This window comes from Callospermophilus lateralis, chromosome 12 (assembly GCF_048772815.1).
Source record: "Callospermophilus lateralis isolate mCalLat2 chromosome 12, mCalLat2.hap1, whole genome shotgun sequence".
Taxonomy (NCBI): domain Eukaryota; kingdom Metazoa; phylum Chordata; class Mammalia; order Rodentia; family Sciuridae; genus Callospermophilus; species Callospermophilus lateralis.
In genome coordinates, this window is record NC_135316.1 from 110,661,499 (window position 1) to 110,681,246 (window position 19,748).

Below are 19,748 nucleotides of genomic sequence, written 5' to 3' on the forward strand. Positions count from 1 at the left end.
ACAGATACATATTTGTTTCCTCTCATTCTTAGCATTTTTTAAATGTAGTCATTTTCCTTGCTTGTCTGTGAGTGTCAGGGAGGTTGGTTTGTGTATTGTGGTTTGTTTGTCCCTCCCTCTGTTATCTTCTCCAGCTAACAGCCAAATCCTCTTGTTCTCTCTGTATTTGTTGCTCCTATTTTTCTCCTCATTCCCTACAACCATCACATCCTACATCTCTTCTACTTTCTCTATTTACTTTTTGAAACTGTAAACTCTTTTCCACCATCCTAGCACATTTTCTTTTTCCTTAATTAAATAAACTGTATTTTTACACCTTTTAAATTAATTGGCTTATATAACCCCTGCCCCCACCATTAATGTTGATGCAATTATTACTGCTGTGGACAACATAGTTGAAACCCACTGTGTGCTTTAAAACCAGATCTAGTTCAAGACTACTGCTTTTAGTGTTAACAACAGCTGATGCCACCGTTTCTCCCTTCTGTTGTAATTAATGCTATAGAAGTCACAGTAGGAAATGGGCATTGACTTCACTGCTATATATTGTTTGCTACTGTTTCTGGTCACTGCTCTGTCACAGGACAGAGATTCTGCTGCTGAACTACACTCAGGCAAAAGACAGTGTGCCCTGCTCCACATAGAAATTAGTGAGAATCCTCAGCTACATTGTAACATAAAAAACAGAGGAGACAGAAAAACAAAACCACCAAAAGGCCCCAGGTGAAACAGAGAGGGCTGGGCCCCCAGGTCCCATCTACAGACACCCACTGCCATGAGAGAGAGAGGGGGGGGGGAGGGGAGACACACAGACTGTGTGGATCTCAATTCAGGTCACTCTAGGACACTGTGGACATGCAGACGGTGCCTTGTGAAGGCCCACGCGGACTAGCAGAAGAGACTCTCTCCCAGCACATGCACAAACCAACACAGTGAGACAAGAAAAGTGAAAAACCAAGGTACCAGGACACCTCCAAAAGTTCATGATCCAGCAGCAATCAACCCAAAAGATACTGAAATCGATGAAATACCAGATAAAGAATTCAAAAGAAACATTCTAAAAAAAAAAATCAGTGAATTTCAAGAAAAACAACTGAATGAAGTAAGGAAGTCACTACAGGATGTGCATGATAAACTCAATATGGAGACAGAAATAGTGAATAGGAACCAAAACAAATCTGGGAAATAAAAGACACAATAAATCAAATGAAATGTTCACTTGGAATTCTAATAGAGTGGACCATACTGAAAACAGGATCTCAGAGCTGAAAGACAGAGAGGCCAATCTTGAACATTAGATACCATTAAACTGAACCATTAGGAGCATCAGGAGCATTAAGAGACCACGTTTAAGAATCAGTGGGACTGAGGAAGGTGTGAGAGGCAGGCTAAGGGACAGATGACCTCTTCGAGGACATAGTAACAGCAAGTCTTACAAACCTCGAGAACGGGATGGACCGCCAGGCACAGAAGCAATCAGAATCCCAAACAAATGAGGTCAAAAGCACCTCCATGACACATTACAATTAAAATGCCTGACATACAGAACAAGGAGGAAATTCTTAAAGCCTCAGAAGACAGAGGTCAGGTCGTATTTAGAGGCAAGACAATCAGAATCACTTCCAGTTTCTCAGCACAAACTCCAAAAGCCAGAGGGCTTGAAATGATGTGCTCCAAGTACTGAAAGAAAATAACTGTCCACCAACACTACAGCCAGAAAAGTTATCACTTAAAATCAAAGAAGAAAATTAAAACCTCTAATACAAGCAGAAACCAAAAGAATTCATGACAACCAAACTGGCACTAGAGAACTTCAACAAATCAAAAACAAACCCAGAGTTGACAAGTGAACAAACCTCAGTTAAAGAGTGGCTAAGCAAATGAGAAACATAGCCAAATCAAACATATCAACCAAAACGGCAGGAATCAATGAACATCTCTCTGGAATATTAACAAGTGCAATTGGTATCAACTCTCTGATTAGAAGACATGGGCTAGCAAAATAGATAAAAAAGCAAGATACGACTATATGTTCTTTGAAAGAGACACATCTTACGGGCAAAGACAGCCACCGGCTAAAAGTGGAAGGGTGGGAATCGACATAGCACGTGAACAGGGTCTGAAAACAAGCAGGAGTAGCTTCTCTCATGGCTGAAAAGCGGATTTCACACCCAAACCGATCATCAGAGACAAAGAAGGTCACTTCATACTGGTAAGGGGAACGATCCAACAAGAAGATGTAATAAGTATTTATGCCCCCCAGAGTACATGCGACTAACTACATAAAAAGGACACTAGTCAAATTGAAGCCTCAGACAGACCCTAGTACAATAGTACTTGGTGACTCCAACCCACCTCTTTTTCCATAAGAGAGGACATCCAGACATGAACTCAGTAAACACTCTTTGAACCTGACAGATGGTACAAATCAAATGGATTTAACAGACAGCTACAGAATATTTCATCCAACATCAGTCAGATACATTTTCATTACAGCAGCTCATGAAAACTCCGAAATAGACCATATTTTAGGCCACAAAGCAAATGAAAAAAAAAGAAAAGATATAATTCCTTGCATCTAATTGGACCACAATGGAATGAAATTAGAAATCAACACAGGAAAATGTTTCAAAATCTACATACACACATGGATATTGAACAATATACTTCTGAATGCTGAATGAGTGATAAAAGAAATCGAGGGAGAAATTTAAAAATTTCTGGACACAAATGAGAATAGTGACACAACATACTCTGGTACACTATGAAGGCCGTTCTCAGAGAAGAGTTTTTAGCTCCAAGTGCCTACATAAGAAAACCAGAAAGATCCCAACTAAACAACCTGATAATGTATCTCAAGTTCTTGAAAAGGGAGAACAAACCAATTCCAAAACCACAGAAGAAAGGAAATAACTAAAATCAGAGCCCAAATCAATGAACCTGATTAAAAAAAAAAAAAACAAAAACAAAAACAAAGGATTGATGAAAGGGCTGGGGATACAGCTCAGTTGGTAGAGTGCTTGCCTCGCATGCACAAGGCCCTGGGTTCAATCCCCAGCACCACCCAAAAACAAAGGACTGACGAAATACAGAGTTGGTTCTTTGAACAGATAAACAAGACTGATAAGCCCTTAACCAAACTAACCAAAAGAAAGAGAGAGAAAAACCAAATTGATAAAAGTAGAGATGAAAAAGGAGAAATCGGCAGACACCTCAGGAATCCAGCAGATCATCAGGGACTGTTTTGAAAACTTATACTTCAATAAATTGGAAAACCTAGAAGAAAAAAATAAAAATAAAAATAAATAAATGCCCCCTCGAATCCCAAGTCCATGGATAGGCAGAATTAATAGTCGAAATGGCCACGCTACCAAAAGCAATATCCCCGTCAAAATGCCAAATGACGTTCTTCACAGAACTGGAAAAAACTGTCCTGAAATTCATTTCCAAGAACAAAACACCCAGAACAGACAAAGCAATTCTAAGCAAAAAAAAGGCAAGGCTGGAAGCACCACCACACCTGACTTCAAAGGATGCGACCGTGGCCAACACGGCAGGCACTGGAGTGTGCATGACGGTACAGAGGACGCATCTGACGCTTGACGCAGGTGCCAAAGCAGAGCCTGGGGAAGACAGCCTTTTTAACAAGAGGCTGGGAAAACTGGCTTTCCACGTGTGGAGGCCAGAATCAGGTGCGTCTCTCTCACCCACCCAGAATCTACCCAGGTGGGTCAGAGGCCTCAGAGTCAGACAGAAGCCACGCAGCAACTAGAAGAAAACGCAGGGTCAGAACTCCAGCTTTCAGGCCCAGGCAACGGCTTTTTCAGTCAGACCCTCACACTCAAGAAATAATGCCACAAGTTAAGGCATCAAATTAAGAAGCTTCTGCACAGTGAGGGAAACAACAGGAATATGAAGAGAAGGGGAGCAGGCGGAGGGAGGCAGAGGGGGACGTGCTGGGGAGTGCACCGTGCGGTGTGTGACACGTCTCATCAGCTTCTATGACCCTGATGCACCAGTAAAAACTGTGGGGAAAAATGAAAGCAGTAGCATCATTCCAGATTCTACTGTTATTGAGAAGATAAGGAAATACTATCAACACAATGCCCATGAATTCAACAACTCAGATGAAATGGACCGATTCCCTGAAAGACAGACACTCAAAACAGTCAAGAACATCACCCGAGAACAATCTCTGTAGCAAAGCATGTAGGTGTGGCCTAGACCCAGGGTATAAAATAAACATCCACCCTGGCAAGAGCGGTTTCAAGAACCAGGTGTGCGCGGGAGAAGGCACCCATCTCCCAAAAGGCAAAGCCCAAGCAGCTGGGGGTGGGCACTGCACTCCACATGCAGCCTCAGCCCACGTGGCAGTGTAGGGACCCCTCCTCAGGGGCAGCCCAGTGGAGTATGAGGCCCCCAGCTGCACACCCTGCACCCACCTAGTGAGACGCCAGACACGGGCACTCTCTTCCCAGTACCCACATCCCGTCCTCCATGGGAACAGCATCATGCGACACCCAGCTGGGGTGTTCCACGACACACCTGATGGTCCACCTGCTGCCAGTGCAGAGGAATACCAGAGCCCAGGGAGACCCCACACCCCACATGAAGTGGGGCCCAGAAGGTTCCAGGAGGAAACAGGCCTCTGTGAAAGGCACCATCCAACAGAATCAGAGCGGGTACCACAGCTGTGAGATCACCAGGACCCACATTAAAAAGAGGAGGAGGAACAGGCAGAATTTCAACAATATATTTTATTTAGCCAAATATATACAAAATATTATCCCTTCAACATGTAATCCATGTGAATAAAACATGGGAACGTTTCACATTCCTCCTTCATACTAACTACACAGTCTGAAATTTGGAGTGTGTCTCCCACTCCACACTCTTCAGTCCAGAATGGGCACATTTCAAGTGCTCCACAGGCCCCGACGGACACAGACCCAGAGACTGGCAGCAGCGACCTCTGAGCATAGCCAGGCCTTGCACCCTGTGGACCACGCTGCCCCAGGAGGCCCTGTGGGTCCAACACAGGCAAGCACAGCACCTCTGCTCAAGGTGGGCACCTGCGGCATCAGTCTGGACTGTCCAATTCTACAAGCTGTAGCTTGAGAGATGCTGTGCTCGCCATGGACGTAAACAAACACTCCATGAGGATGAGCATAGACTCGTAAACATTCAACACGACATACACAGGTACATTCGTGTGTGTCTGTATGTGGACATGTGTATGTGTACATGTATGTATACACACATGAATACATATGCCACACTGGGAGGAAAGATTTGCAAAGCAATTATCTGATAGAAGACTTTTGCCCAGACACATAACAGATTGTGGAAACTCAGGAGGAAAACAACCTAATAAATACACAGGCCAAGGCTCCTGACAGAGGCTGCCCATGGTGTTCAACTCCAACACGCTCAGGGCTACGTGAGCTACAGCCACATAACACCCCCACAGACGAGAACGCCCACTGTGACAAGCACCAGGAGCAGCAACCGAGCCTTGCACTGAGAACTCAGCAGTCCAGCGCCTCCTGCACCTGACCACCATATCTCCAGGGACTGGCACCACACATGCAGCCCAGGGGACCATCCACTTGGCACCTTCACTGCAAGATTAAAACACAGGAACATTCAATGGTCAACAGGCAAATGGCCAGCCAGCTGTGCTGATCCCGGGGACGACTCAGGTAAGGAGCAGAACCGGCTCTCCCAGGCAACAGCAGAGAGTGAACCTCAAGATTGACCTGTGGTTAGTGAGAGGCCAGACACGGGCACAGACACAGCACTCGTGGAATTCTAGAAAACAGGAGACCAGACGGGCTGCCTGGAGCTGGGATGCCACGGGCAGCAAGGGGGGCAGGCATCTCCAGGATGCCTGGGTGACAGATGTGCCCTCACTGAATCATGCGCTGGCGTGGGGCAACATACAGGGGGTGACGCTGTAAGTGGCCAGCGCCCTGCCTGGGAGGCGGGAGGCAGCCTCGCACACACACCTTTCCTGGGTCTCCATGTGCACGAGTCCCGTGCTCCTCCTCTGTGCGTGTGGCGGGCCTGAACTCGCTTTTTATTCCAGTCATTCCCAGGGCCAGCTGCCACTAGGACACAGACCTTGTTATCAGCAACCAGGCTCCCAGGCTGTGTTTGTCTCAACCACCGTACTGCTGCTTCTCATTGTCACCTCTGACACCCCTCCCTTCACAGGTCAGTCCTACAGGATGCTACTCATGTGATAGGCACCCTAGGATTACAAGAGATCCTAGCAGCACTTTCCTAGCAGCCTTAATGTTTTACTTTCACCTTTAAACCATTCAAGCCATCTGAATTTTTCCTGGGATATGAATTAAAGCTCTTAATTTTTTTCAAATGGTTTGCCCAAAACCATGTACTCCAAAGCACTTGAACTGGGAACCAAACATCTCACACCTCCAAGGTGGTCTTCTTCCGACACGGAGCCTCCGTGAGCCTGCACCACAGCACTGCTCCATCCACTGAGGGCTCTTCTGACTCCTGTCTAGCACCCTTTACATACCACAGTCCCAACATGCTGGCACACGGTGCAGCCAATTCCCCTTTGTTTTTCTTTTATTCTTTTTCAAAAAGGAAAAGGAAAAAAGCAAAACTCCCAGAAATTCTGAAGCTGAAACAATATCCATAGTCAAGAGAAAACCTGACAGGACAGAACCACACATGAGTCGAAGACCCTGACAGTGCCCCGTGGACGGCGTGGCTGGGTCACAGCAAGGGGGTGTGGTCAGGGACAGGCTGACAACGAGCCGACCCCACGAGCACTCACCTGTCACACAGCCACCACGAGGCGGGTTCTGCAGGGAAGCTGCACCTTGCAGAAGAGGAGGAGCAAGTGAGCTGGGCCTGGAGCCACACCACCACCCGGGCAGGGAGAGGAAGAGTGAGTACAGACAAGAGTACCAGAAGGAAAGGGGCGCAGCTCACCGTGGACACTGGGAAGGCCACAGGGGCATGGATGCAGAAACCACACCAGCACATGCCAGAGCCTGGGAGAGCAAAGCAGAGCAGTCCAAGGCTGCCCGGGCGACCTTACAGCAGGGCACCAGCACCAACACCAGAGCAAGACGCTAATCTCCCTGACGTGACGCTCGTCTGTCCAGCTGCCCCTTCTCCCCTCCCGCCAAGCTGAACCCATAGGCCCTGCCGGCTCCAGCAGGGCCAGCCCTGCCAACCATCCACACCTGAGTGCGCTGTCTGATCCAGGGTTCCCTCCAGCCTGCACATCCTCAGCCCCTCTACACGTCCTCCTAATGTCCATGCGTCCACTGGAGCATATGAATACCACAAGTGACACCATACTTCCAACAGTGGCAGCCACACCTGAGCTGGACAGGAAAAACAGCAGATTATCATAACCACGCTTAAACCAAACTGGAGCAGCCTGGGAGCTAACTGGAGCACAGGCAGGCAGGCCCTGAGGACACTCGCCAGGAGCCACTCCACTCTGGGACTGAGCCTCGCACCTCCTGAGTGACAGAGGTGGCTATCAGCTGAGGACTCCTCACCCAGCAGAGAGTGGGGGTCCCTTAGGTTCTGCACTGGACGTCGCACACAGCCTGATTTCTTGGTTTCACAAATTAAATAATTCCTATGCTGCATCACATTAAATCCAATTCAACCCCCCACCCCAGGCCTGGCAAGGGACCATCTCTTCACAGACTACTAAGAGATAAGCAGTGCGTCTGAAAGATGGTTGCCTTTAATTCTCTAAGTTTTCATTTATGCAACATAAAAAAGGCAGATTTATGTGAACTGATATGACATTTTTACAAAAACAGTTCCCCCCAACATCTGGTCAGTGGTATATAAATATTTACAATGAAAAAATAGGCAAAGGAAAAGGAAACCTTCATTATCCAAGTCGATTTCTTTCCAATGCTTGTCAGGATTCTGAAAATAAAATTCTTACTTTGGAGTTATTTGTATCTACACACTGCTTCAGCTGACAGTCTTGAGCAATCTAGCTGCACTGTTTGAGGTCTCTGTTCTATATCGTGCCTACTTGCTTCTGTTTTAGAAGTTATCTGAAATAGTAAACTAAATATAAAAATGTAACTTTGGAAGAAAAACTCAGAACAGACGTATGTGAAGGCAACGCGTTAAGACACAAAAGCTCTCACGGGTCAGTATGTCACAGCACTAAAACCAAAACAAATGCTCTGTGTATTACCTTAGTAGGGACGTCTTTTTTCAGTTTAATTTCATTATGATAACAAAAATTGCCTCTAAAGAGGATGTTAAAAAAATAGCCTTGACATTACCATTTCAATTCATGAATACGGCACTGTCCTTGTGCTAAAAGAAACACAAGTTTCTAAAAAAGTGACAAATATAAACGACACAGAGAGCTTAGGCAGCCCAAAACACCCCGGCATCTTCTGAGTGGGAAGACAGCGCCAGCCAGCCTCTTCGACCCAGCGACCTCGCACTCAACTGCAGCACAAAACCCACTCCGCCAGCCACCCTGCCACAAACACAGGGCCTCCTCCCGGCTGCCCGGAGGGCCCAGAATGTGAACTGAATCTCAGCGCTGACCACAGCAACCTGCGCAGCTCCTCGGGAGAAGGCGCCCGTCACATGTGAGAACTGCGCCGCCCTCTGGTGCCCAGAGACACGCGAAGTCTGGGCTCTCTGGCTTTATAATGCTCATTGAAGTCCAACCTGAAGCTGAGAAACCGGAGACTTTCGTCAGAGCTGGTCGTCAGTAACACCAGGAACTGCTGCACGATGCCCTGGAGAGACAACAGCAGTGGGACATTCGTTTAGAAGCGAACCACCCACCAGCTCCTGACCCCTCCAGGCCCCTAGGCTGGTTCTTCCTTCTGCCAAGAGCCTGCAATGTACCCTCAGCAGGCATCAGGGACCTGGGGCTGGAACCTGGAGCTGGCTCCGCCAATGCCACAGCACCCGGAGCTCCAGTTTACAAACACAATTAGCAATGCAAAAACCAACAGACTTTTCCTTTCGGTCCTGAAGTTGTACAAAAATAAACAAAATCCTGTAGAAGCACTCGATCCTTCCTGCTCTGAATCTAAACCCAGTGCTGGCTTTTCACTCCCCACGTGAGGCTGCAAGCACGTCCACCACAGAGCTCTGAGGGGACACAGGCTGAAAACATGCAAGCTGACCCGGACAGGGGCCGGAGAGCAGGCTCCCCTCGAGGCCATGGAGGGACACGCCATCACCTCTGCCAAGGAGCTTTGTGAAGAGGCCACAACGGGACGCGAGCTGTCCCATAATCTAATACAAGAAGCCGCCTGCTCAGGGTCACAGGGTCCCTGTGCGGTTCCACTGTGACTACACCACCAGCACAAGCTTATCTGTAAGGGGCTGCTCTTCACCTCTGTGGCTTCAGCTGTCTTGGAAGAGCCTTCCACAGGAAAGAGACACAGGCACCAGGCCTCGCCACCCTACAGTCTTCTCTGTGGCCACCCCTCTGCCAGGCTGGAGTGGCGGGCGCAGGCACTCAGACCCACACAGGACCCACCTGGGGCACACACAGTCTGCAGTGTGCTCAAGTTTCCAGTGTCTGTGTAGGTGACAGGAAAGCCACTAGAATGATAGAGACTGGCTTCCTGTGACAAGCAGCACCTAACACCCAACCGTCTCAGTACGACAGAGCGGAGAAACGGCCTTTTGCTGTCAAAGAATTTGAATGGTAATGATTTACCAAGATTAAGACTGCAATTTGAACAAAATCGGGATTAGACTAATTAAGATTACTCTTTAAGATCTATATCAACTCCATCAGGGAAATATGTAACCATAAACTAGACCACTCTCTCTCTGAAACGGGCAATTGGCCCAATTCTTTAGATCATACAGTACTACTCTGTGGCTACACAACTACCTTATTTTAGCAGCACAGAGCTAGTCACCAGGTGTCCACTTTTAGGAAGCAGACAACCGGCCTGGGTGGAGAAGGGATCTTGAGCCCAGCACCATCCAGCACAAGCGCATCTGCTCTGGGCCTGGACAGCTCCTCTACTGGCCCCGTGGTCTGGTGTGGTGTTGGCAGGTTGGAAACAGCCCTCTCTGCAGTCTGGCACCAGCCCACAGGCCCCGAGTGCCAACCTCCCTGTTGGGCTTCTTGTTGAGGCTGCCCCATAGGAGCCCATTCAGACCTGTCTCCCAGTAGGCCCCTGAGCCCCTGGGGCTCCATCCTAGCCACCACTCAAATCTATACAAACCAGAGCCATTCGGAGGGAACCAGTTCTTTGAAAGCAAGAGAAATTTCTGTCATTTACAGGAAATGCTAACACCCACCTGGTAGAAGTGCGTCAATATTTGCAACTGGGAACACATTTTTGGTACAGAGTCTTGAAATTCTCGGATCCTCCTATTCTCCTCCTCTTCCTCCACTGCCGTCACCCCCCACTGACCCTGAAGAATCAAAATCACCAAATTTAATTTCTTGATAAATACTTGCTTTTAGTACCTACAGTATTACCCTGTACAGCAGGCAACAACCTGTGTGATTCACCCAAGCTGCCCGTCTTTCCCGACTACAGATGCACAGCCTGACATCCTCCTGACAACACAGGTGAGAGTGGACCCCAGGCGGGGCACCGCCATGTCCCTTAGGACAGGCTTAATTCATTCCTGAGATTGAGGCAATTCTACTAGAGACATTTCCACCTACTTCTATTTTTAAAAAGGTAATTTCCAATCAGTGGTAACTTAAATAAATGCCTTTTCAACCAGCAATGTACAGGTATTACTGAACTCATCTCTTTCTAGTAATTTACATGGAGGAGTACTCTAGACCCTACACTAAAATATAAACATGCTCCTTTGTTGCAGCAGAAAGCATAAAAAGACGTACAGAGCTCATCCGTGAACAGCCTACAGCCTCCTCGTCACATGGAGATGCACACATGTGGCCTGACCCAGCGGGATGGGGCCGGCAGCTGCAGAGCTGCAGGGGTCCCCCAGGAGTGAGGCAATGGGCAGATGCTCACAGGCCCAGCATACATCACTGCCCACACATCCCAAAGTGTTGCTCCAACCTACCCTCCACCAGCAGTGCCAAGTTCTCACTGGCTCCACCTACGCACAGTGGGTACTGTCAGTCTTCAAAACGTTGGCCTTTTGTGTGCACATATGAGTACGCAGGAACAAACCCCACCATCATGCACAGCTACAATGCTCCAATAAAAAAGGTAGGAAAAAGAAAAGCTCAGGAAACAAAAACAAGGTCAGCCATTCTGCCTGGGTGCAGTACAGATGACTGGGGTTTAGTCTTGAGTTACTGGTGGTTAACACGGATATTTCTCATCAATTGAAGGCACATGGTTCCTGGGGTCGTCGCATGGACTTGCAGCTGCGCTCACGCATTCTGGATGAGCTTACACCTGTGTGGATGCAAACAGCTTCTCCAGCTGAGCTGGCGGTATGTGCTGATGTTACGTGCTGATGACAGATGTGACTAACTGCAATGTAAGATCAACGTAACTTCTTTTATGATCACCCAATTGAAAGGTCTCCTACCCTCACGGTCACGATGATACTTTATGCCCTCTGAAGCTCTAGTACCTCACCTTTGCACTTAGGTGTGAAACCCTGTCCTGGCTCCTGTGTGTGCGTGCACAGAAAGGTCAAGAAGCTCCCTAACGCTGTCGACTGATGCCCCTGCCTGCTCTTCTCAGTGCCACCTCTGGACACATGGGGCCATTTCTGGATGATTCTGCTCCACTGATCTCTCCTCCAGCCGGTATCATTCTTCTAATTACCATCACTTCATTGTAAGTCTTGAGTATACACTCATCCATCCATAACTATGGGGGACAGTGCCAGGAGCCCTAGTGGACACCAAAATCCACAGATGCTCGAGTCCTTATCAAGAGAGCAGTGCTCACACAGGACACGCACACACCTGCCCGCACTCTGAACTGTCTCTAGACACTTACAGCACCTGACACCATGTAGGTGCTAAGCACACAGTGGTCACACTCGTTGTCTCAGGGATATGACAAGGAAAGAAGGCTGTAGTGTTGAGTACCAGTGCCATTTTTTTCTCCCAAACATTTCCGACCTGCAGAAGGCTGAGTCTGTAGATGCGGGGACAGCTGTGTGAGAGTCCTCAATTACTCATGCTGATCCCTGTTCAGCTGACTCTTCCCTAAGTCTTATTTCCACATATATCTTGGAATTAGTTAATCAATATCATCATAAAGACAAGGCAAAGCCACAGTCCTGGGGTCAGAAAAGGCACTGGGCCACCTGTGTCCAATTCTCCACTGCACAGGCCGTTCCTCACTGGCCCTTTGCTGCCTCTTAAGGTGCCACACAGCAGAAGGCACAGTGCCTCTTCCTGGCACTCTCAGGCCCGGGCCATGGGCTCCCTGCTACAACCACTCAGCACAGGGACAGCCACAGGGGCCGGCACACCTCAGCTGGCCTGCTACCTGTGATGTGTCTATGGGGCTTCCACAGACTGTGCAGCATCTCAGAATCCTTTAAAGGCATTTCTTTGAGGACTCCATTGCTGCTGAAGGAAATGAATGGGCTGCTGCAGGCTGACCTTGTCCCAGCCACCCTGACAGAGGCACTTGTTCACTTCAGTGACTCACCTGAAAATCTTCTCAGACTTCTGAGCTCCCAAACCAGCTTCGGCAAAAGAAGGGAGCTTTTCTCCCCGTGTGCTCCTCTCCTCAGCTCAATGCTGGAGGACCTCAGTGCAACACAGCCACAGCCCTGGACCCAGGTCTCTGGGAAAGGTCCCCAGACCTCACTGTCGAGCACAATGTTCTGCTGCAGATTTCCCATGCAAATGCTTTGTCAGATTCGCTTGGAATTAAAGGATTTTTCTCATTCATTTGCAAATGTGAACCATGATATTTTTATTAGAATGATGAAAGAGCTTTGTACCCTGGGACTGTGCCCAAATGTGGTAGAACCCATTTCCCTTTTCATATGTCACAGTTTGATGATACTTTGGGTTCTTACATCCACGTTCACAACAGGAAAATTACTGGCTGCCACTTGGGACTACTGTGGCAAGAAGTTAGCTCATCACTGGACTGAAAACCCCCTAGTATGAAAACCATACCTCAATTTCATGCTGCTTCTTTTTCTCTTCAAACTGTAATCGTCTCTGCAATTCTTCCAGAGCAGCTCTGTATATTGCATCTTGAGCATTCTGAAGCTCAATAATCTGGTCAAACACAGCTCTGAGTTGGTTTAAAAGTACCTAAAAAGATATGACCATTTTTTTTTTGTTGTTTAAATCACAAGAACATTGACGTGCTGCTAAGCTTCCTGAATCTCTAGTGAGACAGAAGGACACTTGGTTTGGATGTGGTCTGTCCCCTCCAGAACTCACGCTGAAATCTGGTCCCCAGCCTAGCAGTGCTGCAGGTGGAGGGGCTGTGAGAGGCGCTTGGTCCTGAGGTCCCATGAGGAGAGGACCGTGCTGCTCTGTAGGAACTGGAGGTGTCTTACAGGACTGAGCACCCACTCTCACGGGCCTGAGTCCTCCTGAACCAAATACACCCCTCGTGTTCTGTCCCTCCCACCCGTGCCCACTTGAGCTGCTCTTGCACCAGGTTGCAACACAGCACGAGCCCCTCACCACCAGATGTAAGAGATGTGAGCACCACGCCACTGGACTTGCAGCCTCCAGAATCATGGGCCAAAACAAACCTCCATTAGTTACAAATCATCCCATTTCAGGTTTTCTATTACAGTCCAGAAAATGGACCAAGACAATACTATCAAGTAAGTCATCAGCCCAAACTCTCCAAGTGTTCGTTCACCAAATACCTACTACTTATCAGCACTGCATGAGGTACTGGCAAAACGCTACTTCTGCACTTAAAATCATCTACAGTTTGGGCTGGAGCTGTGCTCAATGGTACAGTGCAGGCCTAGCATGTGCGAGGCACTGGGTTCCATTCTCAGGACCACATGTAAATAAATAAAGTCCATTTACAGTTTTAAAAAAAATTAAAACACACAAAAAAAACTTCTATGGTTTGAAGATGGCTTGCCCCCCAAAATGCCAGTGTTGGAGACCTGGTCCCCAACCTGTCAGTGTAAAGTTGTGGGGGCCTTTAAGAGAGGCCCAGGCCATTAGAGGGATTAATGTCTCCCCTGAGACCAGACTCATCATGGCAGGAGCAGGCTCTTTTGAAGCAGGTCAGCTCTCACGTCCCTCTCTTCCACACACACCACTTGCCCTTGCAGTTCCTTCCAGGAACTGAAGGTGCATGTGGCCGTCACCAGAAGCCAAGCCCCAGCAGGTGCCATGCTCTTAGACTTCCAGAACCCAAAGCTAAATGAACCTCTTTTCTTTAAAGTCACCCCCTCAGGTATTTTGTCATAGCAACTAAGTACTAATCTGAAGAAGTATCAAGCTCTCCATGCAAATTCTCGCAAATTCTCACACCAATCCAACAGAAGCATTAGACCTAGTGATGGTAAATACCTTTTTAAAACATGCTTGCACATGTGCACACAATATGGCTTTTGATTACTTTCAAGTAGCAGCCAACAACTGTGTGCCAGTCACTATGATGAACATTCCACATAGATCACATAACTTCACTCTTGCATATCTGCTGAAGAAAACCAGTATGCCATTTAAACTGGGAGAGCGCCACAGTCGAGCAATGCAGTGGAAGTCCAGCCCTGGCCTGTCCCTGGCAGATCCGTTCATCTGTCTGACTGTGGCCACCTGGCCTGCTAATAGTGCTTGTGACTGAGGCCCACAGCAGCAAGGCCTCCCACGGCACTGCATGCTCTCCAGCCACAGCCACTTAGCGGGCCGTGTGCTGAGGGTGTTCCTGACACCCTCTAGACAACACACACACCGCCCGACAGCCCGAAACCCAACAGAATAGGTCTCCTGATGGTAAAAGGGGTCACAAAGCCAGCAACCCTTTAGAATAACACGCTTTAAATTACTAGGTATATTCCAAGTACTTTAGAAAACCGTTGTTGTTACTTGAATGTTTCTAAGACACTGTTTACAGAAGACTCTTTGAGCTCGAAATGTTTTAGGTATGTGATCAATAGTTGTTTAGTAGTGAAGTTTAGTGTCATCAAAACCCTGTCTTCTCAGCTATGCTTGTCCAATCTAGACACTCGGACGTCCAGGCAAAATGAGAGCTGTAAAGCAGGACGTCCCCACAGCAGGACCTTGAGGTGAGCACAAAGGCTCTGGGAGCAACCCTGGCTATCTGTGACGGTGCCAGAGAGGCCACTTAACCTCAGACAGGCACCGAGGCTTAAGGCCTGTGCAGCTCATCTGCTGCAGGTAAAGCAGCATTCTCTTCCTTGCCCAGGCTCGAGTGGAACCAGACCTCCAGAGAGACCTGCTACAGGGAACATGCCACCCCAGAACAGGAGCCCCCGCGAGAAGACAGCTTGCAAAAGCTTAAGGCCGTGGGAATGCAGGGCCCTCGTCAGGCAGTCTGTTCAATGTATGAAGCCAGACACTGGCTCAGTGAAGGCCCATGTGAGACCACTGTCCCTGGACTGACAGTGACAGGGCTGGGAGGTGCTCCTTAGCGCAGCACTCGCCTCCACGTCAAGGGCACTGGTCCACCCAGCACTGCAACAGACAAGAGAGAGAAGCAGCACCCTAACGCAAAGGCTCCTGCTTCCTTTGCACACTGTCTGGGACTTGGGCACACGCCACTGGCCATCTGTTCTCTCGGCGCCTTGTGTGGTCTACCGTGTGTTCCCACAGCGGAGTATGGCTCAGGACACATCTCCTTCTGGACTACAAGGGGTCAGCCTGCCCGCCATGCTCCATCCGCCTCAGGCACGTCACAGCATGCTCTTCCTTCTTCCACCCACTCTCTTCCTATTCTGTTTAGAAACAGTGAGCCTCAAACATCACTGAATTGCTGCCGACGACGTGGCGGGGCCATATGATTCTAAGGTGCTCTGTCTAGCACCTGCTATCCCCCTGGGGCCTGTCAGTCAGCCTTACCCTGGAGCCACTGTCAAGCAGGCAGCGGGAGGTAATGGTGTCCAGGAAGGCCTCGTGCGCTGCGATGATGTGGTCCAAGTCCTGGGCCTGCTGGACTCGGTTCCAAAGCTCGTCCCAGGAGCATTCCAGCACCTGCAAATGACAAGTTCAGGCTTTTGGATATGCCAGGTTCTTCCTGTTGCGGGAGTCTGCATTACTAATTCAGACTACAGTCAGCAGGACAGTCAGCATACCTCGAATGTGATGTAATACTGCATTTGATGAATGAAGTGCACCATCTCCGAGGCCAGAATGTGACACTGATGCAGCACCCCAGAGAGCTCTGAAGAGAAGACAGTGTGATCACAAGGGGCATCGAGGACAGCCAGCCAATGGTTTTAACAAGGCCCCAGCTTTAGCAACCAACCCTATAGCAAGAAACCACCTCCCATCGTTCATTTCTGAGCTCGGAAAACGCAACATTACGGGGCGCCTGCTCGAGTAGTGCATCTCTCCTCCAGACAGAAGGGCCTGGTGGGAAGGGCACCAGATAGACCACACACGGCTGGCGTTATACAAATGCAGTGCCATGACTAAGCACAGCTCTAGTTCACAGTCTCTTCACAGCAGCCTGTCTGCTATGCACAGAATAGTAACTACTCCCCAGCTATTTGGAGACAAAAAAGGAACTTCTGTAAGGACTGGGGGACCGTGTCACCTGCAAGGAAGATGGCCTGTGAAGGTGTCAAGGTACAGCAGACCTCTGTGCTTCCTGTGAAACTGAAGACACTGTCACAAGGCTGAAAGGTCACCATGGAGTAAAGCTCTCTGCTTGCACTTTTAACTTCCTGCTCAAAATCACGCCAGAACATTGTCACACTAATGCATGTGAAACTGAGCCAGGTGGGGCCACCCGCAAAATGGCTGTGAGAGGACAGCTGCATGAGCAAGCTGCACACACCTCTGCTACCTCTCTGCAGGCCCTCACTTAGCTGCCAGACGCAGATCTGTCACGCAGGCAGCTGTGCAAGAACTCAGCGCTGCTCCTCCTTCAGAGAGCAGAGCAGGAGCAGAACAGACACGATGCGGTAACAGTGGCCACGCACCCGCCAGAACCGCTCCCTCTATCACACAAGGTGAGGATGCAAGGGGGCCCTAGTCCAGTTTGTGTCCCCTTAAGAAGAAAGAGAGACACTGGGGGAGAAGATGTCCATGTGACGGCAGAGGCAGAGACTGCCAACATCCCCCGTTGCAAAGGTCAGGAGGGTCATCCCGACAGTCTCCGAGCAGCTGGCCTGGCTGCACCTTCCTTCTGCACTTCTGGCCTCCAAAACTGTGACCCAGTTTGTGATACTTTATCCCAGCAGCTCCAGGACACAAACGCACAGGTGATCAGCCATGTGGGATGGTGCCTCCCAGGGAGGCACTACTGCCAAAGGAAAGGAGCCCCTTTCTGCAGGCCAAGGTTAGGGCCCTGAGGGTCTTCTGGAGCCCTGCTTTATTAGCACCATGTGGTCAGGAGAGGAAAGAGGGAGAAGTGACCTGAAGTTTTATAAAATGCAAACTCTTCAACAAATGACAAGTATCGTACATAAACTGCACGAATGCTATGCAAACAGACTACAGCACCAAGTCCTACAACCTGATCCTGACGCCACGCTGAGGGAGACACAGGGGCGTAGGCTGCCAGAGCAGGGAGGCCAGGGAGGAGGTCCGGGCAGGGCCAGAACAAAGGAGCACAAGACAGTCTTCTGATGAGGCCAACTTTCTGCCTGAGGAAAGTGCTCACAGACACAGGCGGGGTCCCAACCAGACAGACACTTCTGTACCTGCGCTCCTAAGCAGGGAGACGGATAGAAAAAATAAAACAGACACGTGGACAGAGAGGCACCAATCAATAATAGTGAGGAGAGCATGGACAGGGAGGAGGTAAGGAAAGGAAACAGACCATAAAAAGAACTAGCCAAAACTCCCCACCAGACTCCCAATTCTTTGCTAAACAGAGACAACAAACCCAGCATCCCCAGACAGTAACAGTGAGTGCAGCCTGAGATGAGCCAGCCACGTGCTTGGAAAATGGCAAGAGAAAATGCAGAAGCAGATGTCACTCAGCTCTAGGAATCTGGGCCTCAGGAGCTGGACTCTACTACACTGGAGGGCCAGGTGGCCCGAGAGCAGAGCCAAGGAATCCTGACGCAGACGTGACACACGAGCACTCCTCTTGTGAGAGAGAGGCACAAACCCCTGAATGCACGGAGGAGGCTTAAAAAGCTTCAAAGACAAGCAGAGTCCACACTCAGGGAGGTGAGAGAGCTGCATCCGGAGGGACACGATGAACAACACACTGCACACCTTTCTGGGGCTCAGAATCACAGAAGCACTGACACGCTGACCCTCAGGCCACATGTGGGGGGAGGTAGGAACTTGACCAGTGGCCTGTCTAGTAGGTCTCTGCATGCACATGCCAGCCTGTCTCATTCCACAAGAACCCTGCGCTCTAGGGCTCACGGCGCATCCTCTCCAGAGCTGGGATGTGTCTGTGAAATGAGACAAGATCTTCTTACAGAACTCCACAGGTGCCTCAGTGCTCCTGCCACAGCCCAGACAGCTGAACACAGAGAGCTGGCTTCCACCAGCAGAGCAGTCTCACCTCTGCGCACACCACAGTCCCTGCCAGCATCCCACCTGCTTCTCTTCATCAGTGAGCCACCCACACCAGACATCCTCCCGTTGCTCGGATGGACGTCCACGGACGAGGGAAACACACGTCCAAGGCCCAGGTGCAGTTTCCAGCCCAACTGAAAGCCCCAAGCAGAGACTGTGCTTTTCACTAAGAGATAAGCTCCATTCCAGCTCAACTTCGTTCTCAACTTGTAAAGGCAGAGAAAACGTGCTCTGAGTGGCGTTCTTGGGTTGGTAAGCTTCTAAGGGAAAGAGCCACCATCTGCAACTCCAGGTTCGGTTTCAGCCCAAGCCTCATCATCTTGAGTTACTGGTCTGTGATGTGTGTCCACAGCCTGGTGGTCAACTGTGTCCATTCAAACACTCCACGTGTCCAGGATACACAGCTCTCTGGTGCCCAAGTCACGTGAAATAGTTCAGGTGCTATTTATAAAGGGTTTCCTTGCGTTCTACATTCTATCACAGATGCCTAGTGGGTTTCCCCACTAATAAATATGCCGCCTGGTGTCCTTCCTGAGGTCTGCCTGGGACACCCTCTCTACCTGCAGCGAAACAGACCCCTGAGCAGAGTTCTGACACATCCCAGTGACACCACCCTTACTCCCCAGCACCCTGAGGCCGCTACGCAGTCGACTGAGCTCTCCCGACAGCTGCCCAGGGAAAGCTTCGCAGGACCAACAAAATCAGACAAAATCATGTGCCTTTAGGCTGATGCCGAGCAGGCTGCTCTGCCCCCGTCTAGGGGACCCCGTGTTTCTGAGTGGGCCACTCTCCTCCCCACACCCTGTCTGGGGGACCCCGTGTTACTGAGCGGGCCACACCTCCCCCCCAATCTAAGGGACCCTGTGTTACTGACAGGCCACACTTCCCCTGTCTCTGGACCATCTGTGACTAAGCAGGCCACACTTCCCCTATGTCAGAGACCCTTTGTCTGTTACAGAAACATACATTTTTTTTTGTAGCCATTCTCCATTTTTTAGTGCCAAGTTAATTTTCCACACAGATTGGAAAAGTGCGATTCCGGGAAAGCTCAGGTTTGCATTGCGCTTCTCTGTCTGCACTGACAGAGATCCTCCCAGCGGTCTTCCCATGGAGTCACACTGCC

General features: G+C 49.4%; 1 protein-coding gene across 1 annotated transcript in view; it reads right to left on the reverse strand.

Annotated features, from left to right (window-relative positions):
• Positions 1–4,738: 4,738 nt before the first annotated feature.
• Tubgcp3 (tubulin gamma complex component 3) overlaps positions 4,739–19,748 on the reverse strand; it is a 72,141-nt gene continuing 57,131 nt past the window's right edge. The window contains exons 18-22 of the mRNA XM_076872040.2: positions 16,216–16,304; positions 15,983–16,114; positions 13,094–13,234; positions 10,309–10,425; positions 4,739–8,774 (exon numbers count right to left, since the gene is read on the reverse strand). Coding sequence (XP_076728155.1) covers positions 8,616–8,774; positions 10,309–10,425; positions 13,094–13,234; positions 15,983–16,114; positions 16,216–16,304 — 638 coding nt within the window. The 3' untranslated portion in view covers positions 4,739–8,615. The remainder of the gene's footprint in view (positions 8,775–10,308; positions 10,426–13,093; positions 13,235–15,982; positions 16,115–16,215; positions 16,305–19,748) is intronic.